The sequence below is a fragment of the Dama dama genome, chromosome 12 (genome assembly GCF_033118175.1).
Source record: "Dama dama isolate Ldn47 chromosome 12, ASM3311817v1, whole genome shotgun sequence".
NCBI classification, from domain to species: Eukaryota; Metazoa; Chordata; class Mammalia; order Artiodactyla; family Cervidae; genus Dama; species Dama dama.
In genome coordinates, this window is record NC_083692.1 from 81,609,053 (window position 1) to 81,627,359 (window position 18,307).

The 18,307-nt window shown below is 45.1% G+C and overlaps 1 protein-coding gene across 5 annotated transcripts in view; it reads right to left on the reverse strand.

Annotated features, from left to right (window-relative positions):
- Positions 1-717: 717 nt before the first annotated feature.
- The window catches only part of NEO1 (neogenin 1), a 225,153-nt gene continuing 207,563 nt past the window's right edge, over positions 718-18,307 (reverse strand). For 3 of the 5 annotated variants that reach the window (XM_061157911.1, XM_061157909.1, XM_061157910.1), the window contains exons 23-28: positions 14,949-15,187; positions 14,307-14,399; positions 10,160-10,318; positions 6,132-6,395; positions 3,982-4,118; positions 718-3,287 (exon numbers count right to left, since the gene is read on the reverse strand). In XM_061157911.1, coding sequence (XP_061013894.1) covers positions 3,204-3,287; positions 3,982-4,118; positions 6,132-6,395; positions 10,160-10,318; positions 14,307-14,399; positions 14,949-15,187 — 976 coding nt within the window. In that variant the 3' untranslated portion in view covers positions 718-3,203. The remainder of the gene's footprint in view (positions 3,288-3,981; positions 4,119-6,131; positions 6,396-10,159; positions 10,319-14,306; positions 14,400-14,948; positions 15,188-18,307) is intronic. The other 2 variants (XM_061157913.1, XM_061157912.1) reach the window with 1 other exon arrangement.

Sequence of the window (18,307 nt, forward strand, 5' to 3'; positions counted from 1 at the left end):
AATAAAAGAGACCCCGGAGAGCTCTCTCACCCTTCTGCCAGGTGAGACACAGTGAGAAGATGCGAACCAGGAGGCGGGTCCTCACCAGACACCATGTCTGCCCATTCCTTGATCTTGAACTTCCAAACCTCCAGAACTGTGAGAAAATAAATGTTTGCTGTGTCAGCCCCCCCAAGTCTATGGCATTTTTGTCACAGCAGCCTAAGCTAAGACGCAGTGAACATAGTCAGCATGTGAGGCAGCCCAGGCCAGGCAGGGCTCCTTGCAGACACCTGCTGTGGGGCTCTGCCATCACACACTGCTGTGAGGTGCGGGTGGGGTCAGGAAGGCCCAGGCTGAGTGTGGGGCCAGTCTGTGCACCAACACAGACCAAGCTGCTTCCCCAGACGTTGCCACATCAGGGACTTGGCTGTGCTTTCCTGCTGGGGTCACCTGTCTCTTTCTGACAGGTATGACCTTCAATCCCTCAGACTCTGTCCCTGCAGGGGAGCAACGTGGGTGGGAACAGGGCTCATCTCTGGGGCTGGTGCACTCACCAGCTGGGCTCACCACCTAGCTTCCCCCACCACACCATCCTATGTGCCCCTGAGCACTCCTGCCTTTATGGCGACGAGGGCAATGGTGAAGTCCCCTTGAGGCGGGGAAATGGGATTCCCCACCTCTGCAAGTTCTGTTTCCCTAAGGAAAAAGGAAAATAACTCTTTGTCCAGACCACAGTTTGATTGAATTAAAAAAGTGTATTGGATTTCCAATACTAAATAAAAACATGAAACTGTTTTTCAAAAAGCCATAGAGTTTACAGCATCAACTACAGAAAAGGCCAAACAAGTGTGTACAGAAACTAGTTCCCAGCAGCCCTCCAGGCCCCCCTCCAGCAGGCGACAAGGCAACAGACACGTTTGTTCCAAATCTTCCTGAAGGAAGCTGCTGGCCAGCAGCTCAACTAGGACATGACAAGACACACAATGGTTTAATTTCAAAAATCACAGGAAAATGTAAGAAAATGTATTAAATTGTGAAAAGGTGCAATACAGAATAGCTTTCCTATTTCTTACTTTTAAAAAAATCCCCCAACTTTGAACAGTTATTTATTTAAAAATAGGTCCCTCCCCCCGCCCCAGTTCTGTGGCAGTATGCAGGTACCAAGGCCCTGAGGTAACAGAAGTATCAGGGTTCGTGGGAGGGAATGCCCCGAATACCGAGCATGTCTCTTTGGGCAAAAGGTAAGACAGTTTCTGGGGAATCTAGCGCTCCTGGTGTCCAGAGTGCCTTTTTCAGGATCAGCTGAAGTGCACTGGGTTTCCAGAATCCTGCCTGGCACTATCCTCCATGACCGGCTAGCAGGGCAGCAGAGGGTCCAGCACTGCTCTTTTCATTGCCCCCAATCAAGAAACAGAGAGTTTATCTCCTAGAAGAGCCAATGTGCAATGAGACCTAAGCGGGGGAAATGACCAATGTAGAAAGGCAAGTGGGGCTCCTGCCTGCCGCAGGCTGAGCGCCCCCTGGTGGTCTCAGACACTGAGACGACAGTTCTTGGCTACCAAACCACAGCTCCATCTGCCTGACACACTCTTCTAGGGTTTGCTGGGGAGTCAGGGAAGATGCCTGAGGGTCAGTCCTGTATTTTTTCTTCATATATTCTTAATATATAAAAAAAAACTCAGCTCCTTTCCTTTTAAAGAAGCAGCACATGAGACCCACCTGTAAAAGACAGAGGCTTCTCGCATGGCTGGCCTCTCAGGGCCCCTCAGAGACCTCCTGTCGCCTTGTTTGAATCAGGGGCTTAGCTGAGCTGCTGGGGGGGGGGGCGGCGGGGGGCGCTCTCCTGGTCCCCTGCTGCTTATGGGACAGTGTTCAGAAAGAACTGGGAGCCTCACTGGTGCTGCAGCCCCTGCCTGCTTCATTCTTGCTAACGCCTTCTCCACAGGGGCTCCGAGACGTAGAAATGAGGGCTGGACTGCTGGACTGACCAAGGACAGGAACTAGGGAGAAGCAAGGAGTCTTGTGTGGGAACAAAGAGCCCACCTTAACATTTGACTTCTTCAAGGTCAGAGGGTTAACAGCAGGACGGGGGTCCATCCTCTTCTCTGATTTCCCAGGAACGTGCCAGGCTTCTGCCCTGAACTGCATCACTCTTGTAATATGATGTCTGACGACTCAGTGTGGATGTTATTATCAGGATATTACCAAGACACCAGGGCAGCTACATCCTTGAACCCACCTATTGCACAGAAGAACTTTTTTTTACTAGATCCAAATGAAACTCCAGTTGCAACTTAGTGACAATAGAGATGGACATGCCAGGACAATAAAGAAGATGCTTCCGTTCTCTGCAGGCTTCTGGAAGAAAGTACAATGACTGAAACATTCACAGGATCTCAGCAGCCCCTCCATTTCCAATTCCCAACCCTCCCAGCCCGCCCCCACCCCAATACTGAAACTGCACAGAAACCAACAAACAAGTCTTTTCAATGTTACATTTCATTCAGATAGATCTGTAATCTCACAGTGATGAGAGGAGAAAGTCAGGCCTTTAATAATTATAAAAAAATAATAAAAAAGCTTACAAACAGCAATGCAATATTTCCTCCCCCCTTCAAAGTGATGGATTAACAGCTGGTAGAGGATGCAATGACTCAGAATCAAAAATAAAAACAAAAACAAAAACAAACCAACCCCTGGAACAACCCACACTGTCAATGACTTTCCATACATAAATCAAACAAGCAGTCAAATGTCAACCACTTGTGGAGAACACCACGGACTTCCTTGGTTTTGATAGTGTTTTTCTTTTGAAGGTAAAATAAAATAGAACACAAATAAAATTGTACAGAAATGCCAATGTCTACACTCCATAAAGGCGATGCCGTCGCAGCATGAAGACACGGCCTGCCCACCAAGTCAAACATAGGTTGCACTGCTTGCCTCTTCCCTGGACACAACATTTTGGCCCATGGTGCCCAGTCCTGCAGGGTATCGGCAGGCAAAGGGAAGCTGCCTCAACACGGGCGTCTTCCAGGCTGACTGGGAGAAGGCAGGTGGCCAGGCCTGGAGCCGGCCCCACGCGGGGGCGCTGGCCGGGCGGCCTGCTCACTCTGTGTTCTCAAGTGCTGTCCTCTGGTGCTCTGTACAACTCCTTGATTTCAAGGCTAAGTCCCAAGACTTCTAGACTCGGGCCGGGAGTCACGTCCCGGTCAAGGTGGTCACGCTGTCGTGATGGCGTTTAGGTCCTTCATCAGTCCTTCCAGGTGGGCCATCTCTTTGGTCAGCTCATCTGGCTCATAGCTCTACGGAAAAGAGAACAGTGTTACCGGGCACGCTCCAAACAGCCGTCCAGAAGGAGGGCCCACGGAAAGAGGTCACCGTGTCGAGGGATGAGTGAGAAAACTGCTGGGCAGACTGGACTACCCATGTCCCTGCCAGCCCGGCAGAGTCAGAGGCTGCAGGATGGGCCCAGGCCAGCAACCACTCATTTCTTTCCATCACAAAATGCCTTTCCTCCAACTCGTGCTGCCAGGGTCACAAGGACCTCACAGGCCCCACCGCTTGCCCCTTCTAGTCTCTGTCGGAGCCAACACAGCTGGTGTAACCCCTGGATCTCTGGGCCCCAAGCTCTCCTCCTAAGAGAGTCCTGTGCCAGGAAAGGCAGAGGTAGAGCATATCTATTGGAATGTGGGAGTGAAAGATCAAGGAGAGACTCTGCCGATTTTATTTTGAGAGCAATCACTCAGGCAACTTCCTCTACAGCATCCTGCTCAGGAAAGATCACAAACAGGGGCTGGGGGTAAAAGAACATGTGGATGGTTCAAACCAAGACAAGAAGATCAGAGAGACAGGCCAGAGTTGAAAGGAAGGCCGGTGTGACAAGCCAATCCAAGCAGATCGGGCCTGCAGCACAGCCCAGGCTCAGGGGAGCAGCCGAGTGCCCGCCGGTGGACTGAGCGAGCCGGCCCCGCGCCCCAGGCCGACACGGGGACTCACGCTCTCGGAGTCTTCCAGCATCCTTGTGGTCTCCTGCACTTCAGGGGCACTGGGGACCACCACTGGCATAGGAGGCCGGCTCCTTCCTAAAGTCCCGATGGAGGCCGTCTTCACGGCGTGAATGTGGTGATTCAGAGCTGCAGGGGGAAAGGCGGCACCATCAGGGGTGTGTCTGAGCCTGCTGCCCTGATCCTCACATTTGTGAGGTCCGGACGCTGCTCAGGGTGAGGGGTGCACACACACCCAGCACAGAGCTCCTGCTCTGAAAAGGGACTGAACAGGATGGAAGGAGGGAGAGAGCAGGGCATCCAAGAGGCCAGAGAAGATGTTCTGCGTGGCTTTAAAAACTCATCTCTTAGACCACTGGTTCTCACAGTGTAGCAGTTCCAGGGCCCCTCACACAATGTCTGGGAGGTCAAAACTCTTCATAATAAAACCAAAACACATTTGCCCTTCCACTGATGGTACAAAAGCAATAGTGGGAAAAAACGCTGGAGCCTCAGCACAAATTAGGTATTGGCACCACGCTATAAACTCATTCATGAACATGCACACTTGCCAAGTTTAAAAGAGAGCCAGTGTAATTAATGTAGAAAAAGTTATCTTATGAAGTTGATTACACATCTTTTAAATATTCTAAAACGGAAATACGGGTAAAATACTACTGCACACCAAAGCATGATGGCTGTCTTTGAAAGGCACTTGTAATTGAGTTGTGAGCTGAACTGGTGCTTTCATTACAAAACAACAATGTTATTAATCGTTCAAAGAAAGACTGACACACACGTTATTTAGACTTGAGCATTTGGCAGACATTTTCTATAAAGTGAATGAAGTCTGTCAGTCACTTTAGGGAAGACAATGGACAGCATTTATTTCCAATGATAAAATTTAAGTTTAAAATGAAAAATCAGAATTGTGAAAAACTTGTATCTGCAACCATAAGCTTGAGGGCTTCCCAATACTTACAGACTTTGATGATATTAATGAATGTGTTTTTACAGGCTATTTAACAAAATGTATCAAGATTTGGAGGATCTGTATAAGTTAGTGAACCAATACTTTCCAAATGACCAACATGTGGTGTTTAGTATCATGCATTCAAAGTGCAGTATAGATGGATTTAACGTGACAAAGAGTATGAATAATTATATGCTTTTGGATTCCACATGACAAACAAATCTCTAAGAAATCACAGTTTGCTGAGTTTTGCTGCAGTGTCAAAGAAGAATACCCACAGCAGTCTGAAAAGTTTATATAAATAATCTTTCCTTTCTAACTACATATCTGTGAGGCCAGATTTTCTTTGACCAAAACAACACACTGCAACAGATCAAATGCAGAAGCAGGTATGAGAACCTGGCTGTCTTCTATTAAGCCAGAAATTAAAGAGAGCTGCAGAAGTCTAAGACTGCTACTCTTCTCGCTGTATTTTTATTTTGAAAGTTATTTCTCATGAAAATAAGTTATTTACCTTAACATGACAGATTTATTGCTATTTTTATATGAATAAAATAGTTTTAAAATCTGTTTTGATTTCTAATATAGTGAATAATGACAGGGATAACTCATGTGAAGAAAAAGTTCTTTTGCAGCTTCAACAGCTTTTAAGAGTTAAAAAGGGTCCTGAGACCAAAAGCTTGACAACCAGTGACTTATTCTGAAACAAACCATCATAAGAGAGAAATTTATGTGAAACAGTAGGAGGCAAAAAAGCATGCCTTTAAGGTGAGAGGACCTTTGTTGAGCTGTGTGAACTTGGAAGAGTTAATAACCCTTCTGCAGGGTTATTTCTGCAACCTTGGTTTTTTCCTTGCTTCCAAGTTTTGGACTCCCTAATCCTTCTCCAGTTGGCAGGAATTCTATGGAGTGAGGCAGTTCTGGGAGGCCCAGATCTGTTGTTCATACTCACGCCACTGGAGTCTACCAAGCGTCCTGCACACAAAACATACTTCAGAAAGTCAGCCTTTGCTCCCTGCCAAATTATTCTCTTGTTTATGTATGTTCCCGAAGGACGAGCCCATATCCTCCCTGAGAGGATAAGGATCTGCTTGGAGGACATTAGCGTTGTTATTCTGCAAAGAAGTGGCGACTGGGGTCTTGAGCCAGAGCCACAGGGCCCCTCGAGCGGTGCTGCCTTCCTTGCTCACCTTGCTGGGAGAGTAACGGTGTGCTTGGCAACGCTGAATCGTAGGTGGGAGGCCCGGGCGGCGGGATCGCGGGCACAGCAAAGCTCTTCAGTGGGTGGGAAGGGCGAACGTGGGCTGTAGGGAGACTCTGGCCTGAATCTTCCTCTTGGGAGCTGGCCAAGTAAGAGGAGCTGGTAGCACCTTCAGGATCCTGGTGATCAGTACAGCATGTTTGAGACGAGGAGGCTGGCATGGTGTCAGTGCTTGGGGTGTTTCGAACAGATTCTACAGCAGGAAAGTCTAAATGTTAGCATTTATTTTACCACTGAACATATGCGCATTCTGGGGTTCTCACTACCTACTGCTAAGGGCCCCTGAAACTGGCTCAATGAGCACTTTGGGTCAATGCTAGTTCAAGGGAACACAGATTGGCATTGCTGCCAAGGCTAAATAAGAATGGTCTAATTTCAGAGTCCCCCCAAAATTTGTCAACCAGATGCTGGACTTTTTTCACCTACACAACTAAGTGGTCACACTTTTACAGATTTAAAGCTCTTCTCAGTACTCACTATGGAGCACACATAAAGGTTCCTGATATGGTGTCTGTTAAGATGTAAGCAAGAAAATTTAAAATTTTATTCACTGATTGACAGCTTCCGAGACTAGCCTTTCACAGACAACACATCACCAAGGCCACCTGGGTATCTGACGAGAAGCAGCTTTGCCCTGAGGCCTGGTGGTCCCTGCAGGAGAGGCCGTGCCACAGGCCCGCACCCCTTCTGGCAACTGCACAGCCTCCCCAGAGCCAGAGCCCCACAGCTCAAGTGAGGCCTGGACAGCCGAAAAGTCCAAAGGTCTGCCAGTGGCTTTAAGATAATGCCATGAGGTGTTTGGGCGTCCAGAGGAAAAAAGAGGGGTATATCAGCCTGAAGAAGGGGCAGCTCAGGAAAAACATGACAAAAATCTCAAAATAAGTGAAGAGGCATTAGAGTTGTTCTGGAAGGCAGCATGGTGGGGTAGAAAAAGCACTGGCTCTGGAGTCAGACAGACCTGAATCCTAATCTCTTCCTATGAGCTGAGTGAACTTGGCAGTAACCAAATCTGTTTCTTCACCTATAAAAATAGGGAGAATAATGCTAACCCTAACACATAATTTACTGAGGATTAATTAGAAAGATGAATAAAAAGTGCTGAACACAGGGTTTGAATGATTGATAAGGTTTTTTCTTTGTAGATTATCAGGTGCTTAAGTGCTTTATACTCATTAGCTCATTCAATCCTCACAGTAACACATCAGATGCTGGGAGCTTAAGAATGGCCCAAGGACACAGAACTGATGGGCAGAATTCCGAATCCTGGCCCCTGAGTCCTAAACCCAGGCTCCATCCACTGAACACTACCTGCTCTTCCAAGCCCAGTCCATATGTCCCTCGATGCTGCAGGGGCAGAAGCAGCACCAATTCCCAGGGCGACCATATGAGGAAGGCTTTTCACACAGTGTGAGCTGGTGCAGACCAACATCCCCACCCTAAGGAGGGGCCTAGAGGACACCAGGCAGCCTGAAGGAAGGCCTTCTTTGACTCCTAGAGTCCTCAACCTTATCAAGGAAAATTAACCCTTTTAAGTAGTAATCCATGAGCAACCTGCTGAAATCCAACCTCTCCCAGCCTTTGTTGCTGAGGCAGCCATGAATCTGTTCCCTTGGGCTCTCAGGAGATGGGCCATGGCAGTCAAGAGTGCTACTCAAAGGTCTGGCCTTGGGATCCAGCAATAAGGGACTCATACACCTTCCCCGAGTGGCGAAAGCCTGGCTAACTTAACCTCCCATGCCTAGGTCACTTCTCGTCCTTTCCAGGGCTGCGCTGAGGGTCTCATTTCTCTTGCCTGCTCAGGTCAGCTATCACCTCACCTGGGGAGCTGCTGGTCCCACTCTCTGTGATCCTGGGCTGGGTGGAAGCTGATTAACAAGGGTAACAAGGATGAGGAGAGAGAAAGGATGAGGCTCTTGCCCTGACCATGTACTGGTAGCTATGTTAGGACAGCTCAGGCACACAGCCGTACCATGGCTGCCTCAACTGCCTTACTTTGATGTATAAGCTTCTGAGGGCCAGAGATGGTGGGAAAGGTGAAAAAGGAGAAGAGGCCTGCCTACATGCAGCAGAGCGCAGTGCAACTCCAGAGGGCATGGCACCCTGAAACTGTGCAACACCCCCTGCTCACGAGGGAAACGATACTGTAACTAGAATTTCTACCTCCTGATGGAGCTCTCAGAGTTGTCTAAGACACAAAGTGCACAGTGGCTGAGCACCTGGACAAGTGGAAAGTGTGTTTTCTGCATCAGGTGGTAATGACAAAAGTAAACATCCAAGGAAAAGACAGAAAACGCCCTCTAGGCAGATCACCCGGCCCAAGATGGGCTGTGGCAACACTGGGGTCTAGAGACAGGGAAATACAACGGTAGTAGAGCTCTGATCACTCTAGACACCTGCTCTACATTTCAAATCCATCTTCAGAGGCTCCATTAGAAGTTTTACCTTCTTTTAACCCCTCTGGTCATTAAAACAAAGAACCCTTTAGTGGAGGAAATCACTACTTTCTCCCCTTTTCGCTTTCTGCCTAAATACATACAGAACCCAAACTTTTATCAACACTGACCCCTTGGGTGAGGGGTGGGTGGGAGCTCTCTGCTTCCTGCCAAACTTCAACCTCCTTCTTGTCCAGGAGGGAGGAGGCAGGGGGCTGACCCCCTGGGAAGACCCTGCCACACGGTTAGGTATGCTCCTATCCCAGTGGGTGAGATCTTTCTGCCTTAAAAATGGAGAAATACAGTCAGGACACAAAAGCCTCTTTATAAGAGCAGGTCTGGAGGGCTCTGAGATTACGTCTGTGAGGCAGAGTCTGGTTCTCCATACAGCCTCCTGCAGGCTGTCTTTCCCTAAAGGCAAGAAACCACACCTGGACTGGAGGGAGGGAAATGCCAATTTCAGAGATGAGTTCAAGCAGCATTCTCCAAACAAAGTAAGGGTTTGGGACCAGATAACTTCGGGAGTTATCAGGCATGTCTTAGTAAGCTTGGATCTCCACTGATGCTTTGTGTATGTTTATTATTGACCAAAACTCAGAGGAGGAAGGGATGTTACTGGCAACCCAAGCTTCTAAGCATGATGTTTTGAAGTTCTTTTAAAAATGGGATTCATGTGAAATTGCCCCATTTTCTAGAACTAACAAAACTCAGCTCTACTAGTAACATCTGTAACTATTTTTTTTTTTCTTTTTTCTTTTTTTTCATCTGTAACTATTAAAAGACAAGTTTCAAGTTTCAAATGATGGAAAAAGAGTATACTGTATATATGAGAAGTTTTTTTTTTTTTAGCACCTTAAAACTGATAAAGCTGCTTCTTAAGATTTTCAAACTGAGACACGGTGGTCTAGAACTGTGTATCTTTACATACACTGCAGATTGTTAGGCTAATGTCCCATCTATTTCTAGAGATGATCTATGCTTGGGAGCCCTTTTTAATCTCACTCCACTAGGCAACCTGAGGTTTACAATCTGCGTAACGTCAACGTGGCCGCTCGCCCTGTTGCCCCCAGGTGTTGCTCTTACTTTGGTTCACAGCAGATACATGTAATTATGAGCTCACATTAGAAGTACCTTATGGTTGCCCTAAGAACCCTTCCACCATTAGGTAAAGGCAACCTCTAGTGTCTAAAAATCATCCAGATTACATTTTCCTTTCAAATTGAAGGATTAAACAAACTGAAAATATGATGGAATTAAGATGCAAGTGGATGGAACAAGACATGGCTGTGTGATTAGAGTTATGTTTCTTACTAAAACGACACCTTGCCTTGAGCTCTTTAAACTCTGGGAGAAAAATGAAGTGAATTTAACAGAAAAAAACTTGAGTCAGTAACAGAAATGTTACGATAGACAGATAACACTGACAAAAACTCCAAATCCTTCTAAGTGGGGCAGGTCCTCCCCTGTGCAGCTTGCCAACTCTTTCAGAATGCTTTCAACCTGGGGCTCCATCCTCATCTCTCACCTGTGGAATTGGCCCTGTCTGAAAGGGACATGGATGTGCCAATGGGCCATGAGCTGCCCGGGTGGTAGAGATGACTGCGAGCTGGAGAAGCGAGGCTGCTGGAGTGGAAATGATGGTGAGGGTTATCGAGGGAATGGATGGGATGGGCACTAATCACAGCTGTGAATGAACACAAGACAGAGAAATGCTTAACATGCTTGCACAGACACACATACATCACAGTTCAAAAGCAGTTACCCCACACCCCCTGCCCACGTAGTACCACCATTCCCTGGTTTTCTGGTGGCAGCTTAGGCAATTAGCCACGGGTTTGGACAATTAGCCATGGGTTCTACATTTGTCTTAAAAAAAATCAACACACTCTTATGCATATGTCTCTACATATACACAGAAAGAAAAAAGCCTGAGAATTTTTACTAAAATGTTAACACATTATCTTGTAGGGAAGAGTGGTGAAGATTTTTTTTTTTTAATTCCTTTTGGTTTATCTTTATTTTCCAATTCTACAGTAAACATGGATTACATGAGTTATTAAAAATACCTACTTGAATATGTCACAAAGTATAAACCCATAAGCCAACAAATGATGGTTTCGGTATCTATAATTTTTTTCTCCTGCTTATAAAGATAGAAGTCCCTTTTCCTTCGAGTATATTCCTAATTCATTCTGTCTTTTCTTACTTGCTGAGTGAAGCATGAAATAGGTATTTGGGCTGAATGAATAAGTGGCTGTTTAATCAGTTTTCATATCTTAAAATGAATGCAAATGGAAATGAACTGTTAAGGTCCAATCTAGTACTAGAAGCATGAAAGACAGGCCTAGGGCACCATCTCTTCCTGCTTCCAGGCTGGGACCTTAGCCATATCTACTCACATTTTAAAATATAAATGGATTTTTTCTAAATTCCCTCTTTCCTTCTGGCTAAGGAATTCAATTTGCTGCATTTAGCAAATGAATCCACATTTTCACACAGATATTCCACATAAAACTTTCTATGAAGACAAAGTGCTTCTTTAATGAGCGCCCTTATCGATCCTAGAGATGGAAAAACAAAATCAGAAGCACAGCTGAGGTACAAACTTTTCTTAGGTACTCCCTTAGAGTAGCTGTGGAAGCAGAAAGTTTAACATCAAGATGGTGGTGGTGGTGGTGTAATTACTAAGTCATATCTGACTCTTGCGACTCCATGGACTATAGCCTGCCATCAAGATAACCAGCTCTAGATTCCCGAAATAGGCAAACAGGTAGGGTTGATCAGAAACAAGTGGGATCTTTCCTGCCCACCCCCACTTCCCTTTAAGCAAGGACTTCAAAAACTTTGTGATAAAACTCAATTAGCCCTTGGATGCTATTAAAATGTCAGGTCACCAAGAGTTTCCCTGATCTTCGGCGGTAGGTGGGGGGCCACTCAACACTACTCAGGTGAAGAAAACCCCAGGCAATACAACAGAGGTCCTTCGTTCGGCAGCATTCTCCTCACCACGTGCAAGCAAGCAGGTGGCTCAACCAGCCAGGGACCCTGGAGCAGGGCCACCCCCTCCCCTCCTCAAGGCCCGGGAAACTAATCAGGGGCTTTCCCTGCTCTCGGGGACCAGAAAGTGAAGGCGGTCCCCGGGAATAAAATACAAAAGCTGGCTGAGGAGAGGTCTCAGGGCAGCTGGGCAGTTAGCATCTCCTCCATGGGAAGACAGGAAGTTTTCAGAAGTGGGGTGTTTCAGAATCAGTGTTTCTCACAATTAAGGATAGGGTGAGGGGGAAGGACTCCTGACTTTTACCCAGGAAGTGCAACTTGAAAGTGTTTTAGGTATACAGACTCTCACAAAAGTAAAACAAAGCTGATTAAAAAAAAAAAAAAACTTTGTCAGTTTTTCCAAATTAAGTAAACAAAAAAATAAATAAAAGAATGTGACAGTGCCTATCTGGAATATAGTTGGCAAGCATCAGCTATTAGTTGAATCAGAATCCACTGCTTCTGTGCAAGGCCTTCGATGGAACCTCATCCCACCGCCACTAAGCCATTCCCAGCAGTGCTCAGACATTTACAGCCACGGTAGGTGGATGGGGGATGCAGCCTCCAGGGAATCCCGGCTTGTAAAAAAGGACTGAAGCCATGTGGCGAAAAGCATATCTCAAGCCCGATCTCAAGTATATCTGGGCACTTGTATCAGATTCTTGAATTAAAGAATTCAGTCACTCAGCTGCTGGGGCACAAATGAAATAACACTGTATATTTATACATACTCCTCCTCACCACCAAAAAAAAAAAAAAAAAAAAGACCAGGAATGCTGTCACCTAGTACAGCTTATCTTTTCTCTGTAACATATTTAAAAGTAACAAATCTAGGAATAGAGATAGTCAAACTTTACAAGTTTTAAAAATAAGCAAGTTCAGGCAAGAACTTATATAAAACAATCAAGTAGTCAAGCTACCATCTTCTTATAAATCAAAAGTAACTGGAATGAACTAGTCTACTCTTTTTGGAGGTTTCCCTGGTGGCTCAGATAGTAAAGAATCTGCCTGCAGTGTGGGTGACCCGGGTTCGATCCCTGGGTTGGGAAGATTCCCTGGAGAAGGAAATGGCTAACTACTGCAGTATTCTTGCCTAGAAAATCCCATGGACAGAGGAGCCTGGGAGACTACAGTCTATGGGGTCGCAGAGTCGTACACGACTGAGTGACTAACACTTTCACTCTTTTTGGACATTTCTAAACCTGGGGACCTTGTCCAGGGCATGTCTGATGAGAGGAAAACCAGTTTTCCTTGCACACGTTCAAGTATAGGCCCCTCTTCTTATCATGGACCCTAAGCAAAAAGTACTTTGTGCAGAAATGAGCTATTAGTAAATCAGTTTTTCATTCTTCCAAAGCGGATTCTCAGAATCGTGTGCGAGTGACAGCATGTGGGCCGACATGACATTCTCAGGGATCCCACTGGTTTCCATCTATACAGTGCCATCTTCTGTGTCAGGATATCTGTGATTGTTTAGAATTTCTGTCACTTGTGGACAGACATGGCTGACAGTCCTGAAATGGGGCATCTTTTAAGAAATGAATAAAAAATCCCAAAGCTCATTTAGGTTAAATTGAAAAGTGATTCTTCAGGATTTAAATCTAGGTCTGACACTCAAATGGTAAAGAATCTGCCTGCAATGCAGGAGACCAGGGTTCAATCCCTGGTCAGGAAGATCCTCTGGAGACACGAATGGCAATCCACTCCAGCATTCTTGCCTGGAGAATCCCATGGACAGAGAAGCCTGGTGGGCTACAGTCTGTGGGATTGGAGAGAGTAGGACACAACTGAGCAACTAACACAATGACTGACAGTATTAATGTCTGCTAACCTACTATTCAGCCCAGAGCAAATTTCAAGATTAAATAGTTTCTTAAACTTGGATTTGGTACTGGTAGGCAGGTGGCTGCTTATCTCTTTAGAATGGCTCAGAGGACCCTCCGCTGGAAGCCCCATTGTGCCAGTTCATCTGAAAGGCTTCCTCACCTTGAAAACAGTAACAAGGGAGAAGAAACACTAGTGTACAAATGTAATTTGCTTGTCCCATTGCATTTTGGTTTTTAATCATGATAATATACTTGAGTTTCAAATACTACAGGAGGCTGGGCAACTTTTATGCCTATCTAAGTGAGGCACAGGTCAAATAAAGTTGAAAAATATTGCTATAAAAACAGAAACTCCATGCTGTCTACCTGAAACTCCTCTAAAATATAAAGTCTATTGATTAAAAAAAAAACTCTGCAATGCCTATCAACACTGATCATGTGTTGGGAAACCTAAGGAACACTGTGACATCTGGGCATCCTTAGCCCCAGCCTAGAGCAATCTGTCCCCCATCTCTCCTGAGGAGACTTTATCTACTTTTAAAGAGACTGGTTACTTCCCTAATGCCTGGGAGACTTGTGAAAATTGGCCTTGTAGTTTATTTACATTGAAATTAAAGAGGCTATTAGTAAGAATAAATACTAATCACAAAATATGGCAAATGTTTGATTCTTCTTCTCTCAAGGTGCCAAAGCTTTGGTAGATTAATTTTTGCATTAGGATCAAGTGAAGTCAAAGAGATCATTTGTAGCTGTTCCCCAATATGACTGGATAATTGGCAGCACTTGGGAAAAGAGAAGCTTTTAACTTACGCTGGGGTGGCTGGGAGTCAAAGGGCATCATCATTTTTGGTCTCATTCCCCGCCTTCCTGCCAGTGTAGACATGCTGTCCTCTGATTCATGCCCTAGACATCAAATATGGAGGTTGGTTACAAACATGTGTCTAGGCCAGTGAGCAGCCTCAGCAGTAAAACATTTCAAGTGAAGGCAGATTCAGGACTCAAAGACAACATAGTAGGGACAAGGTGTTGCAGGAAGTGAAATAAAGAGGAAAATGACCATCATCACATTACAGGGATCTCTGTTGAGTCAATGCAGTTGACACAACGCTGCCTATCATGTTTCAATGCATGTCTGTGAGGAAGAGCAGGCAGACCAAGAATATGCCAAACACGACAATGAGAGTTGGGCTCCAAGTGAAGGGATGGGATGAAATGTGCAGACATGTGCTAGGCTGTCTCAAATCTTGAGCTGGTGAAGTGCGATGAGAGACCTAAGAGAGCGAGAAGACTGTTTCATCTGGGTACAGAACCTCTGTCTCTTAATAGGCTAGCTATTCTTCATCAGAAGTTGCTGCGGTAATACATGTTTCTCTAAACCTAACTTCTTATAGGGATTACCAAATTAAGGCAACTTTACAAAATGGAAAATGGTTTAAATGAAAAAACCTGTACCTCTATATGAATTCCGCCTTTGATGGATATTGCTGTCCATGGAATTGTCAACTGGTGTGATATCTTGAGAATTACGAGGAATTGGTGTATCAGTCATGATGGGGTTTGGATCTGGAGACTTATCGATGGGTTTGAGCTCCAGTCTCTCGTGATGGATCCAGAGGTCTGGGGGTTTGACATCTTTGGAGTTCCCTTTATACTTGTGGGAGCCATTCACTGATTTGCAAGCAGCTCGTTTCCTAGGCACGAAATTAAGAGGATTTTAATATTGGTCAAAACAGTCTGAATGTTTAAAACAGTCCTTCTGAGAGATGCTTCAGGCAAAATCAGAAACTACAAACAAGAAAAACAGAGGCAAGAAGTTTTACCCTGGGGAGAATGATATGAAATGATGCTGGCAAGATGGGCTGGGGTCAAATCATTAAGGAATTTTAGAGCCGAGACCAGAGTCTGAACTTGCCTCTGTGAGTAAAGAGAAATCCCTAAATGGTTTTAAGCAGGAGAGTAAGGAGATCAGTTTTGAGTTAAAAGTTTAAACCAACTGGGATGTGAAGAATGGACTGAGGAGTTGGGGACAAAACAAGGGGGCCGTTAGGATGCAGCTGCCAACAACTGCAGCCTGACTGACAGTGGCCTGGGGCAGTGAGAACGGAGCGGAGAGGGAGATCTGGTGGTTATTAAGGAACCAGAAGTGACAAGGCTTGGTGAAAAAAATGGATGTGGGAAAAGACAGAAATAAAGACCCAAGAGGAATAAAGGATATTGCCAAGGTCTCTGGCTTAAGCCATTTAGTAACACTGGGGAGAAGTCGGTTTGACAGAAAGAATTATAAATTGTTTTGGACATACTAAGTGTCCATCTGAGACATTAAATATAAAACATAAAACAGGCAATTGGGTTTGAGACTGAAGCAAGCCTGAGACTCAGAAGAGAGAAGCCTTGGCTAGAGATAAAAATATGGGAGTAGTTGAAATTCAGAAATAAATGAAGCCACAGGAGCAGGTAACTCCAGGACCAGGCCCTGAGGAATGTTTATCTGATGGCAGAGTAGACTGGAGAAGCTGTGAAAAAGAACACACAATCATGGAATACAAGAGAAGAGAGTGTTTTAAGAAGGAAGGAGTAGTTGACTGTGTTGAGAGATTAAGATGAGGACTGAAAAATTTCCTTTGGCTTTCGCAACATGGAGGTCAGTAGTAACCTCAGCAAAAGCAACTTTGGTGAAGCAGTGGGGGCAGAATTCGGATTAGAAAGGACTAAAGCATGAGTGGGCAGCAAAAGAATGGACAGGTTCAAGAAACTTGTGGTGAAGGGAAAGACAGGGTTTCTTTGTGGTTGGTGGTAAAGACCATGCAGTAGAGGAAAGGTTATAATTGTTTCTTAGGATGGAAGAAGTCTGAGCACAGTCAAATGCTAGAGGGATGGAGCCAATGGAGCGAGAGGTTAGCTGTACTGACAGAGGGGCAACCACAAGGACAAGGTCTCTGAAAGCAGGAGGCACTGGGATACAGCAGGTAAACTGAGAATAAGTTTCAGATGGGAGGAAGGGGGAGAAAATGACTGTTCCCAACACAGAAGGGCTTTAGATCTAATGGTGGTACACTCAGGTAGGTGGTTCTCATCTGTTGAGTAAGGGGGCTCTAGAGAGATGTGCTAAGAAACTCTGAGGGGCTAAAGTCTATAAACAGCTACAATTGAAACGGGAGGTGCCTCAGATATGAGAGAAAATGAAAAATACTAAGAAAAGCTCACATATTTTTTCACAGTCAATGGAACATTTGGAAAGTAGGTCACTGGGGGAGGAGGAGGGGGAAACTCTATAAAGACTTGATACAACTCTTTTAAACAAAGGGACCCGAAATGTAGGACCCGCAGATTCAAAAACAGAGTACAGCACCTATGACAAACTCATTTTCCTGCCTCTTAATCTGAAGACTAAGTATTTTAGTACTTTATTTTTTATTTACTTTGAATTTTAGATTCCCCCAAATAAGAGGGAATTCTGTTATTTTGTTTATTCAGATGTAAAATCAAAAGTTCATAAAGATAGATAAATGGGAAATGCTGAAAAAGAAGCTTGTAGAAAAGTCCTAGCATAGAAAAATATGATTTTAGCGGTTTTAGGGAGAAACAGTTTTCTACAATCAAAGGCAGGGGAAGCTGTAAGAGGCAGTGATCATGAGGCAGTGATACAATGTAAGCTGCTGAAAGCTATTTTACTTGGGCAAAAGAAAGATTAAAAACATCACATAACCTATAGAAAATGACAAAGTCATTACTAGCAGCAGTTAGCCTGTAGCTTGTGCTTGACCTCTATACTGAAAACAAACAGATTTATGGTTATTAAATACATGCATCCTTGCCTTGGACAGACCAGCTCTGAGCATAATCACACAGACATGAATTTCTTTCTCTCTTTATGGAGCAATACCTCCATCTTATGATCTTTTAGGATACTGCATCTAAAGTTGTTCTATTACTCATATTGTGTTTTTGCTCAAGAATCTCCTTTTTTTTTTCTTTATGGCACTGTCTTGCTGGCCAGAGATAGGAATAGAATGTGACCTAGGATCAAGGATTCCCTCAGCTTCAGGAGTGAAGGCTGTTATCAAGCACCATATAATGGTGATCACCTTGCTATTTGCTCTAAACAATTAGCCACAAGCCTCAAAACCCCAGGTGAGTTCAGGGCTAGAAGCCACCTTTCCTCTCTGCTAATATGACATGCTGATTTTAAATAATCCTTTCTCATTCATTTAATCAGTACATCTCCCCATCACACCCCCAACCAACTCTGCCTCCTGTGGTCCCAACCTCAACTGCTACTTTTGGTGAGTGAAAGTCACTCAGTCATGTCTGACTCTTTGCGACCCCATGACTTATACAGTCCATGGAATTCTCCAGGCCAGAATACTGGAGTGGGTAGCCCTTCCCTTCTCCAGGGAATCTTCCTAACCCAGGGATCAAACCCAGGTCTGCTGCATTGCAGGCAGATTCTTTACCAGCTGAACCTTTGGTAGCACATCTTTAAAAATACTCTCAAACTTAGAACTAGAGGTCTGTGGTATCCCTCCATCTCAGCCAGCATTTGTGCCATGAAATTCCGCAGACTCCTGTGTATCTGGTTCACTGAGAGCCCAGAGACAGACAGTCCTCCAAAGGGGCTCCCGACAAGGCTGTACATCATCTACTTTCCTCTCCCAGACTGATTCTGTGCACTTGGTCTTGTGACTTCAGAGGCTGAGTTAAATGAACTGTATCTACTTGATAACTCTGGAAGCCCTGGCTTCCAGTTCAGTGTGGCCAGGAGAAGGCACAGATAAGAGACTGGAGAGTGGGAGGTATTTTCTCTTCTGTCC